Source organism: Crocodylus siamensis, chromosome 1 (genome assembly GCF_052110815.1).
Source record: "Crocodylus siamensis isolate JL-2025a chromosome 1, ASM5211081v1, whole genome shotgun sequence".
Classification (NCBI taxonomy): Eukaryota; Metazoa; Chordata; order Crocodylia; family Crocodylidae; genus Crocodylus; species Crocodylus siamensis.
In genome coordinates, this window is record NC_143395.1 from 104705862 (window position 1) to 104729441 (window position 23580).

General features: G+C 38.8%; 1 protein-coding gene across 26 annotated transcripts in view; it reads left to right on the forward strand.

The window, feature by feature from the left end:
* EYA4 (EYA transcriptional coactivator and phosphatase 4) overlaps positions 1-23580 on the forward strand; it is a 246727-nt gene that overhangs the window by 140155 nt on the left and 82992 nt on the right. For 25 of the 26 annotated variants that reach the window (XM_090039378.1, XM_090039393.1, XM_090039401.1 and 22 more), the window contains one exon: positions 23328-23452. In XM_090039378.1, coding sequence (XP_089895504.1) covers positions 23328-23452 — 125 coding nt within the window. Of the gene's footprint in view, positions 1-18790; positions 18865-23327; positions 23453-23580 lie in introns of all 26 variants that reach the window. The other variant, XM_090039520.1, reaches the window with a different exon arrangement.

Below are 23580 nucleotides of genomic sequence, written 5' to 3' on the forward strand. Positions count from 1 at the left end.
TTCATCAGTGACTTGGATGAGGGGGCAAAAAGCACCCTGTTCAGATTCACAGTAGACACTAAGATGTGGGGGGAAGTGGGCATGTAGAAGAAAGGAATAGGCTGCAATTGGACCTAGACAGGTTACAGGGGTGGGCGGATGAGAATAGGATGGGTTTCAACACTGACAAGTGCAAGGTGATGCACCTGGGGAGGAACAATCAGCAGCATACTTACAGGTTGGGGAACTCCCTTCTCATCATTGCAGAGGCAGAAAAGGATCTTGGAATCACTGTTGATGCCAAAATGAATATGGGCTGACAGTGTGGGGACGTCGTCAGGAAGGCCAACCACACCTTGTCATGCATCCACAGGTGCATCTCAAGCAGATCCAAGGAGGTGATCCTCCCCCTCTATGTGGCACTGGTCAGGCTGCAGCTGGAGTACTGCATCCAGTTCTGGGCACCGCACTTCAGGAGGGATGTGGACAACATGGAGAGGGTCCAGAGGAGGGCCACTTGCATGATCGGGGCAGCAGGGCAGGCCCTACAATGAGAGGCTAAGGGACCTGAACCTGTTCAGCCTCCACAAGAGAAGGCTGAGGGGAGATCTGGTGGCCATGTACAAATTAGAGGGGACCAGCAGGCATTGGGGGAGTCCCTGTTCCCCCGACCACTACCAGGAGTGACTAGAAATAATGGTTACGAGATGGCAGAGGGTAAATTCAGACAAGGCATCAGGAGCCGCTACTTCACAGTCTGGGCGGCTAGGATCTGGAACCAACTTCCAAGAGAAGTGGTGCTGACTCCTACCCTGGGGGTCTTTAAGAGGAGGCTAGATGAATACCTTGCTGGTGTCATTTGACCCTAGTACTCTATCCAGCCATGGCAGGGGGGAGACTTGATGATCTGTTCAGGTCCCTTCTAACCCTACCAACTATGAAACTATGAAACTATGGAACAGAAGTTACACATAAACCGGTTTAAGTGATCAGAAACTGTTTTAAACCTGTAATAGAACAGAAGTTCAGTGCACATAAACCAATTTAAAAATGGCTGAAATGGGTTTGAGATAAACCTGGTTGAATGTAGTATCAGACCTAACTGAACTCAAATCAGTTTATGGAACTTCTGTCCCAGACCCTTTTCTGGTTTAAGTTAAACTAGAGCCTTACCTGGGAAGTACAAGCCTCTTCCTGGGAGGATGAGGGGGGGCTGCGCTGTGGGGTGGCCAGAACTGCCATAGGCTACACAGGGTGAGCAGCAGTGGTGCTAGGGAAGGCTTGGGAGGCTATGGCCACCCCTCCAAACCCCAGTGCCACTGCTCACCCTGCACAGTCTGCAGCAGCTTTACCTGTCCAGCTCCGCCCCACCCACAGCAGAACCCCCTCACCAAGAAGAGGCTTGAGCTCCCTGAGGTGAAGGGGACAAGGAGATGGTTTATTCCCCCGTCCCCAGCATCTGGTGGAGGGGGCAGGCAAAAAGTGTATCCCACCACTTGCCCTGTGGATGGAGCAATCGGTGGAGGTAGCAACTGGGGCTGGCAGACCCTGGCTGAGGTCCCCCAGGAGCATAGTGGGCGGAGGGAAGAATAAACCCCCTCCCTTCCTCCCTTGCCTCAGGGGGCCATGCCAGCTGGCATCTGGCTGTGCCCCCACCCCAGCCACTGCAGCAATGATATGCAAAGATTGAATCAATTCAGGATCCAGCTTTTTGAATGTCTGTCCCTAGCCTTAAAGAGCTACTCCTGCTCCTGTGAGGTCTGCTGCTGAGTGAATAGCAGCAGCTAAGAGTTTAATGGGGCAGTGGCAGGTTGATACTCTGCTTACTACAGTAAGATAGCTTTTGTTGTAGAAACACACCACAATATTGCAAGGAGGGATGTGAGGTACTTGTGAAGCTCACATGTGGTTTTTTGCAGTTTCTAACTTGTTCTCTGTAAAGTTGGGTTCTCTTTTGTATTTTATAACTTGTTCTATGTAACATTCTTTGCATTTTATTATTATATTAAATTACTTATTGGTATTTTCAAAGAAAATAATCTTTTCTTCATTTTGCAATCCTAAAGCAGGGTATGTGTCATTTTGTGTAGGCATCTTATATGTGGAAAAATGCAGTAATGCTCGTGCCCTCATTCTGGCTCCATGAGCCCTCTAGTGTGTTTGTTTGTACATGCATGCTCATCTTTGAGTACCCAAAATATATAAATTAAGTATTCAGTTGCAAAGAGGATGAGGATTTTTACATGCACATCTGCATGCCCCTGTGTATATGTTTTTATATGTGCATTTAGATTATGTTAAGATGTTTCTTAAATGTTGCATAAGCATATTAGTATAGAGTTGAAATCATTTGTTTTCGGTGGGCTTTGGGTTTAACTGTAACTGAGGCTATAAACAGATGTTATCTTTGGAGGAGGTCAGCTGTGCTGGGATGTGTTCTTGGGGTTGTTGTCCCATTGGGTGAGGCCCCTGTTGTTCCCAGCACTTCAAGGCTAAGTACAGAAAGTCAAAAAGCCTGAGTCTGAATTGATTCAATCTTTCCAGGGTTTTTCAAAACTACATAGATTAAAATAGTAAGACAGTGAACTAACGTTCACTTTTCAAACAGGAAAGACAGGCAGACCCCTGTAGTGGCCCACATACTAATAGCTGGGGATGGGGGAGAGGAGAGGGGTGGGACACTAAAGCATGTCTCCCAGCCTGCTGGCCACTGCAGAGAGTCAGAGCCCTCTGATTCCCTAAGCCACACCCCATCCTCAGCCTCCTTGCTGGCCACCCAGCTGGAAGTAGCTTTGGAGAAGGGGTGGGGAATTTCATAGATTTCATAGACATTAGGTCTGGAAGGGACCTCAAAAGATCATCTCAGGGGCAGGAAGTCAGCTGGGGGCACAGGATCCCAGCAAGATAAACATCCAATTGACTCTTAAAGGAGTCCAGAGTAGGTGCTTGCACCACCTCTGGAGGGAGCCTATTCCAGGCTTTGGGGGCTTGGACAATAAAGAGGTTCTTCCTTATGTCCAGCCTGAAATGGTCTTGGAGGAGTTTGTGACCATTTGACCTTGCCATCCCATGGGGTGCTCTGGTGAACAGGTATTCCCCCAGACCCTGATGTATAACCCTTATATACTTATAAAGAAGCCATCAGGTCCCCCCTGAGCATGCGCTTTTCCAGGCTAAAGAGTCCCATAGCTCTCAGCCTCTCATCATAAGGCCTGTTTTCCTGCACTCTGATCATGCGCATGGCTGAAGCTGAAACTGGGGGCTCTACTCTGGGCTGGCTGAAGGTGGGGGTGAGGGGATACAGAAACCCACACCAGGGCTTGGTTCTGCCCCTTCTGCCAGGAACCAAGCCCCTTTTCAGCCTCTAGGCAGGGGATGGGGATGGAGAAGTCCCCAGTAGGGCCTTGCCTCCACCCCAAGAGCTCTGGGGAGCAGAGCCAAGCCTCGGTGCAGGCTTCTCTCTCCTTGCAGATAGCTGGGAGGCTGAGAAGTGGGCATGACTCCTGGCTTCCCGCTCTCATCCTGGAGCCAAGCCCTAGTGCAGGCTTCTCCTCTCTCCTACTCCTCTAGGCATGGCTCCTGGCTTCTGGCTTCTGGATCCTTGCTCCCAGCTCTGAGGGCAGAGCCAAGCCCCAGTGCAGGCTTTTCCCACCCCCTGCCCTCAGCCATCCTAGAGGCTGAGAAAGTGGTGTGGCTTCCAGCTTCCAGCTGTGGTGGTGGAAAGTCAAGCCTCTGCCGCAGACTTTCCCTCCCAGCAGCACCCAGCTGTGGGTCTGGTGCTGAGCTAGAGGGATGGGTTTTTCCCCTCCACCCCTTGCTCAGCCATGCAGATGAGTGATAGTGCTCTGGCTAAGCAACAGGAGGGCAAGGCAGACCCTGTTTGCTCGTGCAAACAGCTCAGCCCATGGCTGCAAAGGATCTTGGGATGCTGGGAGACTTGAACCAGAAGGGGATCTAAGACAGAAGTTCCATAAATGGGTTTGACCTAAATCAGTTAAGTCTGATACTATATCCAACCAGGTTTATCTTAAACCACCTTTGGCCATTTTGAAAGTGGTTTAACTGCACTGAACATGTGTTCTGTTACAGGTTTAAATCAGTTTCTGGTCACTTCAATGGGTTTATGTAACTTCTGTCCCCAGCCCAGGGGTCTGATCCTGTGGGATACCAGCTCCAGCTGCTACGTCCCCATGGAAGTTCCTCCTCTGGTTGAAGTGGAGGTGAGGGGTATGCCAGCGTGATATGCATGCTGTGGGAATCTGCTACAAGCACATTCCTGAGGCACGCTTGGGCAAGTGGAGGAACCCCTATACAGGTTCCCCTGGTTGTAGACATGCACCCCAAGTCAGGGCACAGCAGCCTGATACATGTGTTGTAGGAATCCCCTGCACAGGAATTCCTATGATGCACAATACACGAGCAGATGTCCTTCCACATAAAGTGTCACAAACTGTGATTACTTTTGGTTGCCACAATATTTTTGGGCAGTTGAAGCATGAGAAGAGGCTAGGGTATCTGTTTGCTTGCTGTTTGTCCCACCATAACAATGTTTATGGCAGCACAAAGGCAACATCTGTTTGCACGCTTACTGCATAAATTGGAGCCCTCTCACAGAAAAAACAGGTACTGAACTTTTGCTGGATCTGGGCCTGGTTGCTCAGTATCATGCCAGACTGAACCCTTGAAATAAATATATATTTCACATGGATTCCCCAAATATCCATTACAATAGCCTAGTTACTGCATGCGACATGAATTAGTGGTGATAGAGAGGTGAAAGGCATATTTAGTCCATTACCAGTTTCCTGAACCATCCACTACATCCATCTGTTTCTATTTAGGAAGATCTGCATGCCAAAGGTGTCCTAAATAAACTGTAAGAGACCCTCTCTTTTTTTTATTAAAAAAAGAAAAAATGGTATCCTATAAAGGCCTGAGTTGCATGAACCTCTGCAGCCACACCTTTATCCCATTTCTTTGTATTATCTTTCAGCCCCTAACTCGAGCTAAAACCACTTTATAAGCTATGTTCTGTTGGTTGATTGGTTTGCTTGGCTCTCCAGCAAATGGAGCAAGGACAATATCACTGCCACTTTTATAACTGTTACTTTTCTTTCACATAGTGAAACTTTCTGTCAGAAACCTTGCAGTCCAAAACAGATGGCCCTTTTTCTGATTTCACTTCTAAGTTTTCCATGTTGAGCAGTTTAGGGACAGAAACAGAATGGTGTAGTCCAGAAGCTTTCAAATGTTTCCATAGTGTAGGCTAAATTGTAATAGAGAGAATTGTCTTGTGTCTTTATCCTTTTTATACTAGTTCATTATTCATTATTATATTATTAAACTTGATTGTAGCCAAAAGGGTGATAATATAACTCAAGCAACTACAGTTATTGCTTACATGGAAAAGTAATATTCAAAAAATATGTGACATATTTTGGCTGCTTTTACTACTGCTCAAACAATGATGGACTACACTTTGTGACCACTTACACTTCCCCAGACCATTGCCAAATGCTTTGAAGATCACTAATGGTCCATGGCTAACAGTTTGGAAATCAGTGGTCTTGTTGAACTTGACTTCTGCCTAAAATTAAAAAAAAACAGACCTTATAGTGTTGTTATGCATGAAGGGAGGTGAAGGGTAATATACCTTTATGGGAATTTACTTTTGGATTGATTACTTGTTATGCTTTTTTCTCTTTGCACCTTCTTTTAAATCAGATTATGCCATGGCAGGTATTTTGATTATTTAGAATTTCAAAGCCAAATCTAAAAAAGGAAATTATCTTATGTTTATTAAAATACTGTCATTTTCCTAAGTAGGTTAATGTTGTGAAGCTCTTGAAAATTTGTTAGGAAGGACTAATTATTAGGAGGGACAGAGGAGAAAAAAATCCTAAAGTGCTATTTTAAGTAATCACTTTGAGTCCTAAAGTTGTTTCATAAGGTTTTTAGTAATAAAATTGAACTGGATTTTGAGCCATAAAATGGAATTTTTGGTACACAAAACCCAGGAAATATAATCATGGTGATAAGGAACTCTAGGCATCTATACATGTGCTCCGGGATGGAGTGAGGTATGCTTTAATTAGAGCAGCTCTGAGAGCCGTTCTAATTAAGACGCTCACAGTGTCATGTGTATTCAGCATCCCATGCTTCAGAATGGCATTGGGGGTGCCATTCTGAAGCTTATTGCTTATTCAATAAGCTTTAGTTAAAGTGCCCCCAACACCATTTTAAAACGCGAGGACGCTGAATACATGTGACGCAGAGGCTTCTAGAGTGTGCTAATTAGCATGCTCCAGCAGACTCACAGCAGACTTGAATCTGCTCCAATGCACGCTAATTAGCATGCATTAGAGCAGAGCTTCATCACGTGTATAGGTGCCCTCTGTTTCTTGTTTTTTTCCCCTTCACTCTTAGTCTATTGCTCTTGTATCACATTACAGCATAAGAGAAAATGCATAAGAGAAAACATTTAGACTCCATGCCAGTTTCTTTGACCTTCTTAACTAATCTAAATATACTATGCCATAGAAAATTTTCAATAATGTATTCAGTTCCATTTCTTTTCTACTCCAAGTTCAATGTAATAAATTAATATAGGAGTTTGTCTATTAAAAAGAGGCTAGCCAATTTGGGAGCATTCACCAAAAATATCCAAATCCAAGGATTTTTTGTCTTTAGTGTTTGATTTGGATTTCACCTAGAAGAAACAAACTTGGTTTTACCCATTTTTTGAATACGAGTTTCTAGGTAGGTGTTCCATAACGTAGCCAGACACATTTCATAGTTATCCTAGCAACCAAAATCAGCATTTAATGGTGACATAAAAAAAAAACTAAAACAAAACCCCTTGTCTGCCACCTTGTTTTGTCCTGATCAGATATCAGAAAATTGAATCAGTTAGCAGCAAAGGAAGAGAGTAGAGTGGCCCCCAAAATGCTTTGATATAAACAGACACCATTCAAAAAATGAAGAAACCAACTGCAATTTATCTTTCTCCTATTCTACCACCTGTATTTTCCATATTTGCTTAATTATTTTATGTGTTTAAAATACTTTTAAAAATATTCCATGTTATGCATAGTCTTTAAAAAATGTATTGGAAAATAATGAATGGCTACTTGCTTGCTTTCTTTGCATACACTTCTTAATCAGACTACCAGTCTTCCTTGTTCTCCTCTTGGAATGGCAGTCAGGGAATCCAGATGACAAGCTGTGGAAGATACTCTTCTGCAGGCAGCATCTGGCTCCTTGGCAGATTCCTCAGGCACTTCTGCTAATGGGTTTGGATTTGCCCCTGGGCCTTTCATGTGGTTATGCTGCACATGAGCTCTCTGTCTGGTCTTGTCCCCCTGAAGGCTTTTGTAAAAACTTTCATCTGATTCTTTGATTTTGGACATTCTTTTCCAATTGATAATTTTTTTTTATAAAAGAGTTTCATAAGATCCCTGGGCATGATCCTTTGTATAAGGAATCCAAAGCTGTCCATGCATCTGGATGTTCACCTTGAGTTTTGTTGGGAATTCTGGATTCCATTCTCTAGTATAGCTGCCAAGTGATATAATTCAGCATAATCTGAATCTCTATTATTGTCAGATTTCTTTGGGAATTACTGTATGTCACTTTTAGAGCAGAATAAGTTTACTTCCCCTTGAAATATACTTGCTTCCTACTAGCCTCCACCTTTGAAAGCCTCAGTTCAAATCTGGATTTGGTTATATGCGAAAATGAGTATGGTGGTCTCAACCTCATCCTTAGGGGATTTTTGTCTGCTGCTTAGTAGGGGCCCAGAATTAGAACAGCAGGATTGTTGCTGTAATGATTGGCAGAGCTTGTGAAGAAATATGCACAGCACCCAAATAAAGTGGTTCTCTGCACAAGTTTTTCAGCTCTACTGCATGCTTCAGAACTTTGAAGGAGGCACTGAGCCAAAACATTTTTGTCTTGTGAATTTAGTTGAAGTTCCCTTTTGATTTACAGTTAAGTATATCACCCACTTTTTAAAATGTGTTCCAAAATATCATTGCTGTTTTTAATTTATTAGGTAACTAGAAGATCATATGAGTGAAATTATATTGGGTTATAGGTTTGTTTTTTATTCCTGCATTCTGCTGGACCATTCTCTGTTTCTTCGGGTTTTTTTATTTATTTGAAACCAAATTTGAAAAAAAAACCCCCAAAAACAGAAATAAAAGTAGTCAGGAGTTGGAATAACACTACTTTTTGTGACCTTCTTTATCATATTAATACTAATGAACTTAGCCAGCCATAGTTATTTGACCACCCTGGCAAATTAAACATTACCCTTTCCCCTCTGTTCACGTACCTAACTGTGTAGACTGATCAAAGCTGCTAATCATCAGTCAGTTTTAGAAATGGCACTTCTCCAATTCTACCATTATGGGCAATTGGTCATTTTGTCCTTAAGCTGGACCAGCTCTGCTATAGCAGCTTATTCATATTTATTACATCTGCATTACCAGTTTTCTGAACCATCCGTGACATGTTACTCTTTAGGAAAATCTGCATGTAAAAGTTGTCCTAAATGCACTATAAAAGGCCCTCTCATTTTTATTTAAAAAGAAAGGTTGGATATTTCACAATGACATTTTGGTGCCATGTACAAAACAAAGATATGATACAAAATCCCATTATTATTGCTATTACTTAACATTTAATTTATAATAACATCTAGTGCAGTAATTATCAGCTGCAAGGTACTTTGAAAGATGTCATGAGGAGAGAAGATAAGCTGTGAGGAGATAAGCACAGATAGGGCTGCCCTTTTCTGCTTCTCCCCCATTGCCAGGTCCCTCTGCAAGTAGGTAAGCATGCTAATAAATACATTCATTTTTTAAATAGTTTACTGCTAGATTCACAAAAGTTATGGAACGTTTCCTGGAGTCTAGAATGGTTGAGGACCCCCGCTTTAGTGGCCCTCATCAAGATCAGGCCCAGCAGTATGCTAAGATCTGTGCCAGGCACAAAAGATGACACAGTTCTAGCTACACAAAGCCTAAAACCTGATACACTGGAACTCCATAAATTTCTGTATGTGCATAATGGGGATCAGAGCCTAACAAGTAGGAACACTCTGCCATGTGTTACTCTCCTTACTCTATTCCTTAGGATTGGAAAAGGCTTTGAATAAATCTGAATATTTAAGGGGCCAGGTTGTGGATTGGACTGCACGTCAAAGAGAGGGAATAAATTCTTTTACAGCTTTGTATAGGCAGCTTGGTTTCTGGTGCAGCTGCAGAGGAGTAATGGACTAGGAAGGGCAAAGAGTGGGTGGAGCCATAGCTCTTGTTCACATCTCTTGCCTGATCAGAGAGTCTGTCTGTAGCCACACTGCACCCCACTTTCAAACTAGCACAGCTAAACTGATGTAGGTGGTGTTACAATTATGTTGTCGGTGTGGACCACCATCATATTACTGCTTAGCTCTCTTTGTAGATGAAGTGGGCAACAGGAAAATGATTATACCCCAGAGTCATCAACTACAAATTATAATTAAGATCTGCCACCAAATTTGCCTAGATATAAAAGGGTACATAAAAACCGCGTTGTGCTCTTAAACCTTAGATTATAAAATGACGTGGAGAAATTTTTAAAAAAAGGGCAAAGCAAAATGCAATGCAATCCATCAGTATTGATTGTAATGGATATGGGCAGCCATTATGAATGTATTTATCAGAACATTGTGGCCTACTTGTTAAGAATAAATGAAAGTTATTTTTAAATGCAATTAGTCATTAAAATTAAAAATAATCACCTCCTCCGTTCTATCAAGGGTACAATGAAAATGTTCTCCTTGGCACAAGCTAAGTGACTATATGTAACACATCTCATGTATACAGCGATCAAGAATACCTCAACACGGTTACACTTGATCTGAATTATTAGAAAGTGGGAACTTAGTAAACCAAACAGATAGAAGATTGTACTAGTATTTTTTTAATTGGAGCATTGTTTCCAAGGTTATTAGAAAGTAAACATACTTTCATCACAAACCATTCTGGAGCCAAGTGTAATGTGCTGCACATGAGGAAGAGGCTACAGAATTCTTATGCCAATGTTCATATCAATTGTCAGTTTTGAAGAGGGACTTCATTGTAAAAGAGGAGACATGCTAATGTTAATCTTGCTGGCTTGCCGCATTTGATATTCTCAAGAAATGATTTAGAATGTTTGCTTTAAAGACAATGCTTGAATATGGCACAAGAACACATTTAGTAAATGTTAGGCTATGTAGTGCATTGTGTTAGCTGAATTTTATTGGGAACACCTGAAGTTGTTGGAAGTCCATAAAATGGGGGCAGGACAGCTAGTAAAAGAGGGTGTGGCCAAATCTTCCACATGGCTTGGTAAACCCCTTAAGATGGAAAAAAAAAGATAGCTCATTCAGTTTAGAGAGAATTAGGGCTACCACATAACACACAGACCTGGTATGAAGTGAAATCTGAGTGAGTGAAATCCTGGCTCTATTAAAATCAGTGGTAAAATTTGGAATAGCTACAAGGGGATTTTACTTATTGCCTCTTAAAATCTTAGATCATCTTAAAATGATTTCCTTAATTATCCTCACAGGCTAAGTGCGTGCCTACTGTACAGACAACATTGCAATTGCAACATAGGTAGGCATGCTCAGACTAATTTCACTGAGCTACCTCAGGTAACAATAACAAGGAAGATTCAAGAAGAACTGAAATCCATGCTGTAACTTAAATGCATAGCCAAGGGTCTCCAGGAGGCTTGCACAGCCCAGAATGAAGGCTTCTTTTTGCTGCCATGTGTTGTTCACTGTTTTTGTTACTCATGAGAATGATGAAAATTAGATTGGGGGTGTGACTATGCCAAAGTGACATCTCTATCTACAGTGTAGACATGCCTCAGATGAAAGCTAATGTATCAGCATGACAGTGTTGAAGGTGAAAAAGCACTATCGTAAAATACCAGGTTCCAAATTCTCTTATGATTTCCAGGTTAGAAAGACTGTCAGTATTTATGCTCTCTACTCTCATTAAAAGATGATCAGAAAATCAGAGAACAGAAGAATCATCTCTAGGAATTCTTTTCTTTCTTTTTGTATGCGTCATGTCCCAGGGGCTTTCTGAGTTCACATCTACTCCACCATTACTTATCGAGTGTTTGAAAGGGTTTGTGTTGGCCAGAAGACGCTGAAGTCTGACATCTTCCTATTGCCTCACCACACATTAAATAAACATGTTAAAGCAATTCCCTCTACTGTTGTCTGCAGAAGTTGAGCAAAACCTCATGATCCTTATTCTGATACTTAAATGATGACAAATGCTTCTGAAGATGTATAATTTCCAGGATTAGAGGTTGGGGGGGTGTTTGTTTTGCTTGTTTTTTAATAAAGGCATAAATATATGCGTCTTCTACTTTACAGTAGCATTGCCCTTTATTTTTTTTGTACTGTCTTGATACAATTCATCACTCCTGAAGTTAAACTTGAAGTTCCAGTTAAAGGCATACCACCATACAATGGGCAAGTCTGATTGCAGTTTCATTGGTTCAATATGTATTAATTTCAGTATTTTTATGAGATGTCAAAAAGGAAGAAATGGGTTCAGCTTTCACCTGAAGTCCTGCAGATAATGTCACTGCTCTCCAGTGTAAGTCGGCCAAGAGTGATAAAATAATTTAACATGAATTTGTGGCCAGCCTCTGTTACATTAGAATAAACAGTTTTCTGTGGTCTGCTAGAAACCACATTAAATACCATTAAAATGAAATATGGGCTGCTTACATATGTGGAAAAAAATCTCTAGCACTTTAAGCTCAGCGTACCCCTCTTCTGGGCATGCACTGCACTTGGTGCAGGGATGCACTGAGCTGAAAGTAAAGCACTGTTTTGGGGGGCGGGGTTCATGTTTGTCTGCAGGCAAAATGGCTCAGTCAACCAGTTTACCAGATGCCATGGAGACAAAGCAGTGCCTGCTCTCAAATATATGATAGGTTTCATTGACCATACTATATGAAAGTATTGGTATTTGGCTTTGTTGTTCTTTTACCTCACCATATGTACGTCCACAACAAAGTTTAGCTTTTCTTTTCATTGAAAAAAATATTTCATTTGCACATGATTATATTTCAAAATATTCCATTAGATTTGCATATCCCATCCCCCAGGATGATATCTGCCCAACCATTTCAATAAAATAACTGACCTACCATATTACTATAACAATAATTATGTCCTGGATTAATAAAAACTAGTGTGTTTTCATGCACACCACACACCTCCACATAAAACATGCACCTTGTTTTGGGTAAGGCAGAGTGAAGATTTTTTTTTTTCAGAATTATGGCAGCCTAGAGACTAACTTTCAGTTCACTCACTTGCCCATCCTTTCCTGCTTAACATAAAGTTAAAACTCTAGCTGCTGCCAAAGACTGGTCTGCATGGGTGAACCTGTGATTTTGAAAAGAATTTAAAAGGCTGTGAAAGCAAGCCTGTGAAATACCAAAGAGATCAGGAGCATCTGAAAGACAGTAAAATTGCCAGAAGAAAGGTTAGCTTGATTAGTGGAACTTCAAGATCATTAAAAAGGTATGACAATTATTAACAGTTGTGGAGTGAAGAACAATGAGGGGCACAGAGTCAACATGGGCAGTGATAGTAAAAGTTTAGAGGAGAAGGTTGAGGAGGAGGTTTATAGTGATATCACAGAAAGCATCATTTGTCTTGAGCAGTAAATGGGGGTTTAACAGAACTTTTCCCAAATCTGGCATTGTCACTTCCAATTTGTTTATACTTAGATCTAAACCACTTAGAGCAGCTGCACCATAGGCTGGAGGGTGAATCTCATGTAAAATAATGTCTGCATTATTTTTTTCTTCCTGGAGTTAGAGCCCAGGAACCTAAGAGGCCATGTACAGTAAATAACCACAACCCAGTGACACTGCAAACCTAGAGGAACACTGGAAAACTCAAACCTTACACATAATAAACACCCCTGTGAAGACCTAAAAAGTTGTGAAACTGAAATTGTCTAAAGTTAGGATCAGTGTATACCACAGCACAAGGATTGTCATTGCAATGTTTTGTTTTTTTCAGTCCTGTACATATATGCACTGTACATTTGAATTTGTTGAATATTGAACTGTAAATTTGGTAACCATAAAATATAAGTTCATAATGAATTGTCCATAATCATAACAATAGGAAAACTAACTCTGATTAAGAGATCCAGGTGTTGTATTTAGTTCATTATAACTGAGGAATGCTTGAAGGATATTCTAACCCTGACCTTCATTTCATTAGCTTTTTCCTCTTGGGTATGCTCTTTATCTTGGGACAGTGTGTAAATAAAATGACCTTTCTCCTGTGTTCAAATGGTGCCATTTGTGGTTGTTTCTAGTACTTATGATTATTTTCCTCATTCTTTTTGTTAGCTAGACTCCCATGTCTGTAGGGAAAATACGTGTCACTAGAATCCAGTCTCCCTTGTTTGATATTTGTGTAGTAGTTCACGTAAATGGATCAACAAATATTTTTCCTATTGACACAAACAACTTGCCTTTACAACATCAATTACTCCTTGAACTATGTCCCAAGCGCATCATTTTTCAAAGTGTTCAGCTCCCAAGGCTCTGGCTGGTATATTTTGATAGACTTCACTCTCTTCATGTCTTGTTATCCCCTGGATTTTGTACTCTACCCCAGCCTGAGGCATAGGATGCCCTTTGACCAGGGGGAGATAAATTTAAGCACTGTAATATTCAGTTTCCAGTTGCTGCTGCTGTTTGTATTACTACAGCGTGACTGGAATTTCTTTACTATTTCTTACAATTGAACCAAGTGCTGTTTTTTTCTTAGGTCAAGAATTTTTGTCTGAAGGACCATAGAGGAAGAGGGAGGACCCTGTTGATGTTCAGCAGTAATAATCATTTCTAACTCCCAGGGAGGGAGGGGCAGAGCTTACATAATGCTGTTTTGGGGTATGCATTTGGTGAATAACGCCAAGGTAATAGCAGAGCAGCCAAGAAGTTTGTATCATGTCATTCTGTTCAAATTTTAGACTTGACAAAGCTGAAGAAACTGATGAACTTGTAAAATGGTATCAAAGTACCAAAATGAAGCAAACTTGTGTCATGCATTTTTGTAGAATAAGAGAGAAGTTTGGAAGTGACCTCAAGGATCAGCTAGTTCAGTTGTCGGACCATGTGCAAGATTCAGTGTTCCTAAATCATCTCAGACAGATGCCTATCCATCTTTTTCTTGAAAACCGCAAATAAAAAAGATTCCAGAACTTCCCATGGCAGTTGCCATGTCCTTCTATTCTTACAGTTAGATCTGTTCTAAATCTGCTTTCCTGTAACTTAAATCCCTTGCCTCTTGCCCTGCCATCTTTTGCTAGGCAGAAGGCAGGGCAGAGTGGCACCTTAGAGACTTACTGGTTTAGAGAGTCATATGCTTTTGTAGGTGACAGTCTACTTCATCAGATGCTATGAATGGACTTGCACTGTTTAGAACAGTGAATCCTATGCTGGTACAGATAATTGGCATGCAAGTCAGTTCAGAGCATCTGACAAAATCTGTTGTGGCCTGCAAAAGCTTGTGCCTCTCTGAACCAGTTAGTCTCTACGCTGCTATTATGCCCTGGCTTCTGCTGACTTCACACCTACCCTCTCTGCTGCTAGGGAGAATAATTTTTCTTTCTGTTCTATATCGAATCCTTTCAGATATTTGAAAACTGCTACCATATCCCTGCTTAATCATTTTTTCTTCAACACATACTTAGTTCCTTCAACCTTTCTTCATGTGGCTTGCATTCTAACCCATTTATTATTGTTTCCATCTCCTCTGGACTTCTTCCAGTTACTCTTATGTTCTTTTTGTAATCTGGTGCCCAGAACTGGACACAGTGCTCTAAATGAGGCTAAATCAGTGCCAAGTAGAATGGTACTATCACCTCCTGCTAGCAGTAGAATGGTGGTAGAATGATACTATCACCTCCTGCTAATGCAACCAAAATTATATTATATATCATATATATACATATATATATAATATAAATAAATACATATTATATAAATAAATATATTAAAAATAAAGAATTATAATATAATTCTATTTATTTCTATATATATGTAATGATATAATTTTATATATATTTACATGTCATATATATAATTTGGGTTGCATTAGCAGGAGGTGATAGTACCATTCTACTACTATTCTATGTTATAAATAATATCATTTTGGTTGCATTAGTGGGAGGTGATTGTATCATTCAATTCTACACTTAGTAGGCCTGACCTGGAACACTGAGTCCAGTTCTGGGCACCGGATTACAAAAAGGATGTAAAAGTGTGTGTGTGTGTGTGTGTGTGTGTGTGTGTGTACAGACATAGATATCTATATCTATGTGTGTGGGGGGGTCTATGTGTGTGTATGTGTGTGTGTGAGTGTGTGTATAGACATAGATATCTGTGTGTGTGTGTGTGTGTGTGTGTGTGTGTGTGTGTGTGTGTGTGTGTGTGTGTGTGTGTGACTCCTGCCTTACCTTGAGTTTGGATAGACTGTAAACCCCAGTTCCTTCTCAGCAGTGCTACTGCCAAACTCCTCCCACACCCCCCTTTCTGTACGTGTACATTTGTTTTTTCTTCCCTATATGTAGCATCTTAGGTTTGCCTTTCACTTCTACAATCCAGAACTCTTTTGTGTGGTCATAATTTCTAATAGGAGAGCACATTCGCACTAAATGTGTATATTTTAACTTGCTCATTCTTAAATTTAGTGGGTTTTGTATATAACACTATTTTCCTGTACATACAAACTATTGTATATCAATACATTATAGCATATACACATAGATCAACTAACAAACTAGTCAGGAAGACAAAAAATATAATATCAATATCATGGTTGAATTTTTATTTATAGCAGCTGCATATAGGCTAGTTCTGCAATTTAACAAGATCCCTTTGACTTGACTCTGTCTTCCAAAGTGTGTCAACTCATCCAATTTTGTATCATCTACAAATTCCTATCCCAAGTGAACTTCCTATCCCAGCACCCAAGTCATCAATAAAATGTTAAACATCAAACACAGAACCCATCCCGTTGGAAGCCCACTTGAGAAATCCTGTCCAACCTCAGTCTGCAAGTTAATTATTTTTTGTCTGCAGTTATTTGATCAAATATGTATTTAGCCAGTGATAATTCTATGTAACCCACATTCCTCTGCCTTATTTATGAGAATGGCTTGTGATACTATCAAAAGCCTTACTGAAGACCAGATGGATTACTATCCATCTCACTCCCCTTATTCAACAAACCAGTTAACATGTCAAAGAAAAAAATCAAGTTGGTTTGGTATGATTTGTTGGCTGCTAATGATTACCCTTTCATTCTCAAGATGTTTACAAATGTACTGTTTTAAAATTTCCTTGAGTAGCTTCCCAGATATTGAAAACAGACTGAATATCTTGTGCTCACTTCTCTCTGCCCCCCATCCCCCTATTTAAAGAAGGTTCTATGTTAGTTCTCCTCCAGTTCCCTGGGAACTTGCCTCTCATATATGAGTTCATAAATATTACTGTCAGTGGCTCCAAAATTCCTTCAGCTAATTCCATCAGCTGACTGGGACAAATATTAACAGGCCCTCCTGATTTAAATTCATTCAAATAAACTAGTATGTTCTTGGACATGTTCTTTATTTCAAATGTTCTTCATCTCTTTTCTTTTCCTTGCTTATATGAATTTGGTTAGTAGTCCAGTCACATTTTCTTTTTTTTCCCCATTTTTCTGTGGGGCTTTTTGGATGAAAACAAGCAAAATAGGTAGTCCATCATCTTTCCATCTTTCATTAATAGCACACCTTATGTTTTGGGCGGTTTATGTAGTAGTCCATCTTTTTCATCTGACTTTTATGTAGAACCACTCTGCTTCTTGTCATCTTTAACATATCTTGCCATTTTTATTGAGAAAGGTAGCCTTTGTTTTCCTAATTTCCCTACACATTTCTGCTATTCTTTTGTATACTTTTGTAAAAACAAACCCTTCCTTCCACTGCATATATACATCTCTTTTCAATACCTATCTATTTTCAGATAGTGACAAAACACCTTGGGCAGCAAAATCAGTCTCTTAACATCAAAGAAAATCATAAAATCATAGAGACAACCACCCAGGAAAATATCCAGAAAACACAATGCTTACAATTTTTTCTAAGAAAAATCTCATGGGGGAATATTATGCCACAGTACTGTTTTTTTGGGTAATATCACAAGTTACCATATGTGTAACACTTCAGACATAAACCACTGTACATGTATATGCATATATGTATATTTCACACAAAAGGCTTATATAATCTAGCATGTACATACCTCTGTCTTTGCTTAGGTCATGTTTATTGCCTAGAACAGACATCCTGTTGTGTTATAAAAGCTACACCAACAGTTTAAGAATTGTAAGTTATATTGTGTACATTGATTATATAGATATATGTAAATAAAAGAGGTTGCTGTCTCATTTGGACATGGTATGTGTGATACGATTTTTCAGTAATAATTATGTGAATGGTAATCTGTTTTATTAGTTTTTGTCTAAATTTAGTTGTAATTCTTACATGGGAGTTACAATCCCACTCTGCTCCTGTGTGTTCATGGGGGTTTTTTTGTCAGATTCAAGTTCAAATAATAATTATTCAAAATGATGAGGAGAGCTAAGTTGTCTCTGTTCACCAAGAAAGCATTCAGAGCACAGCTGAAAAATATTCACAAAAAAGTGAAATTTGGATGAGAAATAACAAAATTTATTTATATGTCTGTGTTTTATCAAAATGTGCCTCTGGTTAGACACCAGAGCTGCTGGCATTGGGAAACAGGAATACCTGACAGATCTGAGCAGTTCTGTCAGCAAACCTCAAGTAGCTCTAAAAGGTAATTTTAAATAAAGGGAAACTCTTAGTTTGATTTATTTTAGAAGTTCAAAAGTAGCTTATTTTTTAACTGTATATGTTTGAGTGTTTTTGAGAGAGAGAAGTTTGGAATGTTTGTAGAATGTGCTGCAAGCTAGAGGAATGTCAGAAAAACATGGTACAATGTTTTTTCTAAAGAGCAAAGATGCTTTCTTATAGAAATTTAGTACAGATTTTCCTGTGAAAGAAATGTCAAGATTCATTTATCTTCCAAAGTGTCATTTGTGACAAATTCAAGAAATAAATTATTTAACTGTGAAACAAACTATGTCTTTAATACCTCTTCTAATTTCACTTAGCTTTGAAGAAACTACAAATGATAAGTAATGCAAAATTGGCGCTTGAATACTGAACCATTTACAGGTGTTTTTTATTAAGCTTTAATTTGAAAATATTTTATTTAGACTAGGAAATGATATTATATTTTCTGTCTTCCTGCCTAGCTTAATAGTCTGTGTGTATATGCTATAACATATTGATATAAAATAGTTTATATGTACAGTAAAATAGTATTATATATCAAATCACTTAGTTTAAGGATGATCAAGTTAAAATATAGGCATTTAGTGTTAATGTGGTCTCCTATTAGAAATTATGACCCCACAAAAGAGTTCGGGATTGTAGGAGGAGTAAAAGCTTACCTTACTTGTATAATTAAACTGACAATAGAAATGGCTAACATCTTTCTAACATGACAGATCCATTGTATTCATTATAGTATAATATATATATATATATATAAAATAGGAATGATTTTTCTTCTATTTCTAATTTTATTGTTTTTGAAAGTGGACCGGTTGTTTTATTCTGTTCTTTGTTTTCCTTTCTTTTTTGTTTTGCTGAAGAAAAATGTTAAGAGTGGCTTTATAGCTGTACTGAGAAAAAGCTAGAAATGAAACTACAGGATATTCTAGACAAGGTTTGAACTTTTTATTAAGTACACTATAACTTACAAAATGAGTTGAAAAGTCAAGTAGTCGAAAGCTGGGACATGCTACAGGATTCCAATGCAGTCTTATTTTGGCCAGCTTCTGTGTATACATTCTTATAGAATCTTGCCCAAGAATCACCTACAGCGTCTATAGCAGACTCAGAAATAAACCCTTGCTACAGTGCTCAAATCAAAAAAGACATGTTTACAAAATGAAGCATGATTCATGTAGAAAAAATCTTTACATGAGAACATAATTAACTGTATCATAATGCGTATACACAAAGGGGCTGAGTTGAAGTTGTATAATCAACCTTTTTTTGTGACACATCTTAATTTTGGATGCTAATTTTTGCAACATATATACATCTTTTTCTTTGCAATTTCTTGATGTTTTAAAAATCTATACAACCATAATATATGTAAAAAAGCATATCATCCTCAGAAACTGTATTTGATTTACATAGCCATCAGCAGGGTTTGATTTTAACTTTTTCCACATCAGACCTAAGAGAGTAATGGGTAGATGTAGTAGGAATTACTGTTTGAAGGAACTACTGAGGGAGAAATGTAACACACATCTTTCTACCTGCTTACAATAGATACCAGTTTGCCAAATCTGGGGGAAGGGAGGGTTGATAGTGACAGTAAAAGATGCTTCTCTCCCTTTGTCAAATTTCAAATTTCTACTTCAGACAAATAAAGCAGTGAGGACATTTTAGCATCAGCCAAACTATCTACTTTTTCAAAACCTATTCTGAGATACTAGTCAACAATTATGCTGATAATATGTTTTGGGAAATAACAGGTCAAATGTAAGTGTGGAAAACTTAAATTTAAATGGTTACAAGACTGGCAAAATTTTCAAGCACTTGAAAATAAGGGTTTATAATAGAAAATGTTAGGCAACTTTAAACATAGACATTGCTGTGCCTTTGATTGCTCTTCCCATAACAAGCACGCTATCCACTAGAAAACAGTCTTTAATACACAGCCATTTACATTTTAGATATATTAGTTTTAGCTTCACTGTTCATTCATATTTTTCTGCTCTTTCAAGACAAACATACTGGGTGTGTCTATATGTGCATTTACACCAGCTTAAATTTACTGTGCAGTAAGTGGGAATAGGCTGGTGTTTACACATGCAGGAATTAAAGCACATTAACGTTATATGTGGAGTGACCTGGGACTAAAGTTAGTCCCAAGTCAGTCCATGCACATAGTGTTACTACACAGTAAAGCATCTACATGTGTGTTACTGCACAGTAAATAATAGGGTTTAAATTAGATACTTGCATAATACAGGTATCAAATTTATGCTCAAGTCAGTGTAAATCACCATATTTACGTAGACGTACATGCGTAGACACACGCCCATACTGCACAGTAATTTCAGTTACTGTTCAGTAAATGAGCAGGTGTATGGAAAATTCCTGTTCATACCTTTTTTTTTAGACACACAAACTACTTTTTAAACCTTATTTGTTGATTCATTTGCATTTCCATGATGCCTAAGGAGCCATATCCATCATCAAGGACTTCATTGTGCAAGGCACTGGACAAACACAGAACAAAGGTTGTGATGTTGAATCACAGCCATCTCTTGTACAGAAGAGAGCAGATCTGTTTTTATTCTCTGGCAAACAAAAAGGATGTAGGATATTTTTTCCTGCTTGAATAACTCTGATTAATATCAGAGCCGAAAAGTGCATTAAACAGTAACAGTTGAGGAAATCTTAGATTTTCAGTCTGGAATCTGCTCTTGTCTGTGCATCTGTAGAAATGCTGTTTGAATGTGCAAAAGAAAATAACAGTCTTTCCATCCTGACAAGAAAGAGAGAAACTTCCTATGACTTTCTAAGATGGGAATGTCTCTTGAATATCCTCAAGCTGATTGTATTTGAATGGGAAATCATGACACTTTAATCTCTAGTGAACACCTGGGGAGAATTAAACTGTATATGCAATAAAATACCAGTTGTTTATCTGTGGTAGCTTTCTTTTGTTTTCTTAAATACATACAAGATGGAAATCCCCAGACTTTCTTTAACTTTTTGCTGTAGAAGAAACTGCTAAACAAAAACTGACATTACAGTAAACCATTTGCATTCATTTTATTTAATCTAACACAGATCATGTTTCCAGTAGACAATAAATGTAATGCAGTGTTGACAGATATGTGGAAGCGGATATACAATTAGATGATGAAATCTGGTCAAAACAGTTCAAATCTCATTTTATGCCTTTGCACTGTTTTGAATATTGGTAAAAAATTCTTACATGCTGGTGTATGACCTGCTCACTACATAGGTAAGATTTCCACTGCTCATTAAGTCTAGTGTTTAGAGAGATCACCCTACCAAAAAAACCCCCAAACCACTGGGAAGCTAGGCTTGATTCAAATAATCAGTGATGTCAACAGGATTTTCTCCACTGCTTTTAGTGACTTTGGATAAAGACTTTAATGTATTGTTCCAGTTGCAGTGGGAAAAGGAGAAATAAAGGGCTTTTATGTCTCATATAACCATGTGCCTTGGAGCAAATGCATCTTAATGGGAGGTGAAACTAAAGAACACTAGAATGTCCACCGAGTTATTTCTACACTTAGGAGTAAAAATGCAGCTCACCTCAGAAAAACAGCATAGATTCAGATAACAGGACAAAAAATGGTGAAAAATTATTTTGAGAAAAAGGAACTGAGGACAAAGATCAGATAATTCCAAAATAAAATTGTCAATGAATACATCAGGGCCAAAGATAAAAATATTATCACAATATTAATCTAGTAACTGGCACCTACTCCTCCTGCACAAAATAAAAATTTAAACAGACACATTGGCACCTAATGGACCTCTGTCTGCTCTTCACCCCCACCTCTGGCCTTTTCTTTCTTCTGCTCTCCATCGGTCTTGATTGACTCCATGTGGTAAGCAATTTTCCCGTTGCAGATGACCTTGCTACGGCTTGGTTATAATAAAGACGTTGTTGTGGGGAAAATATAAATGTAATTAATCCTCAGATAAAGCAAGCAAAAGTATAGTGCTTGCTGCAGATTGGAATACAGTTAACCATCTAGCATGGGATTTCTTGGTACACCTTGAAATGTTTTGCCTGCTTTGTGAGTGTGAGAGGCAGATTGCCCTTTAGAGCTATCACTGAAAAAAAAGCCATTTTCATCCCTTCCATATGGCTTTGGTATTAAAATCCATGGTGGAGCCCTAAATTTGAAAGGAAAATCTAAATCCATAACATAATGCCATACTTTGGAAGTCATAATTTCATAAACAACCTGGAAAAAAGGAGATAGAAACTAATGTAACAAAACACAAAAATAATTGAATTAAATAATCTCAGCACCTTTTCAGTTGTTATCATTTATTAGAGATGCATTTATGACTGGTGGGTAAAATACAGGCTGGGAAAAATTAGGGCTTTGCTTCTGACTTGTGAGGCAACAACAGGCTTCTCCATTTCTAAAAGGAGGATGAGTATATTGTGAGACTTAAGAAATGTGCATTAATTGCTTTGTGATATTTGCATTAAAGGCAGAAAATGTTTTCAAATAATTAACATTGAATTATATATAACTTATAAGAATAAAAATGCTGCCAAAGACTTCAAAGAAATCCATAAGAGTCATTTATATAAGTCTATCAAATTGATTTTAAAATGGACTTGTACTATTAAATCTGTCTACTCTCAACACCCCTCCCCTCCCTCAAAAGCTTCATTTTAGTATCATAGAGCTAGAAGGGACTTCAGGAGCATCTAATCCAGCCACTACCTGCTCACAGCAGGATCATCCTTTTCTAAACCACTCCAGCCATGTGTTTGACAAATCAGTTTTTGCAAATCTCCAATGAGGAACATTTCACATCTTTCCTAAGTAGCTTGTGCCAGTGTCTAACCACTCTCATCATTAGACAGTTCTTCCTACTATCCAGCCTACATTTTCCTTGCTGCATTTTAAAGTTAGTTGTCTTGTCCCCTGTGGGCACAGAGAATAGTCTCTCATCAACCGCTTTATAACATAACTTCTTCTCTATTTGAAGCCTGTTATCACACCTCCTCTTGGTCTTCTCTTCTCTGAGCTATGTAATTCCAGTTCTTCCAACTGTGAATAAATCTGTTTTCCCCTATCAGTATGTAGTCAGTTGCTTTGAACATACCATTACATTTTCAGGTCAGATTGGCTGACATTTCATAAATTATTTGAAAGTAAAAATGTCTTCCTTATGGGTACCTTATTAGGCAACACTAGATAAATAAGTTTTTGGTTTACAAAAAATTAACTGTTTAGGGGATATGTTTAAATTGCATTTGTGAAATTCACCTTTATATTCTCATTTTATAAAATTTTTTTGTGTACAGTACTGTGCACACTGAAAGCCCAAGGCTTCTAGGCACTTCCATAATGCAAATAATGGCACTTCTTCCTTTTCTAACAGGTCTATGGAAATGCAGGATCTAGCAAGCCCTCATAATCTTGTGGGAAGTAGTGATACTTCAGGTAGCTCCAAACTGGATAAATCTAATCTCAGCAGCACATCTGTTACAACAAATGGAACAGGAGGTAAGTATGAGACATCATGGAGGGACAGAAATTTGCTACAATTTAATGCTGGCTAGTTTTAAATTAGCATTTCAACTTAGTGTTGAGTGTAAGGCCAGTATATCTGTCAGATCTCAGCAAAAATATGA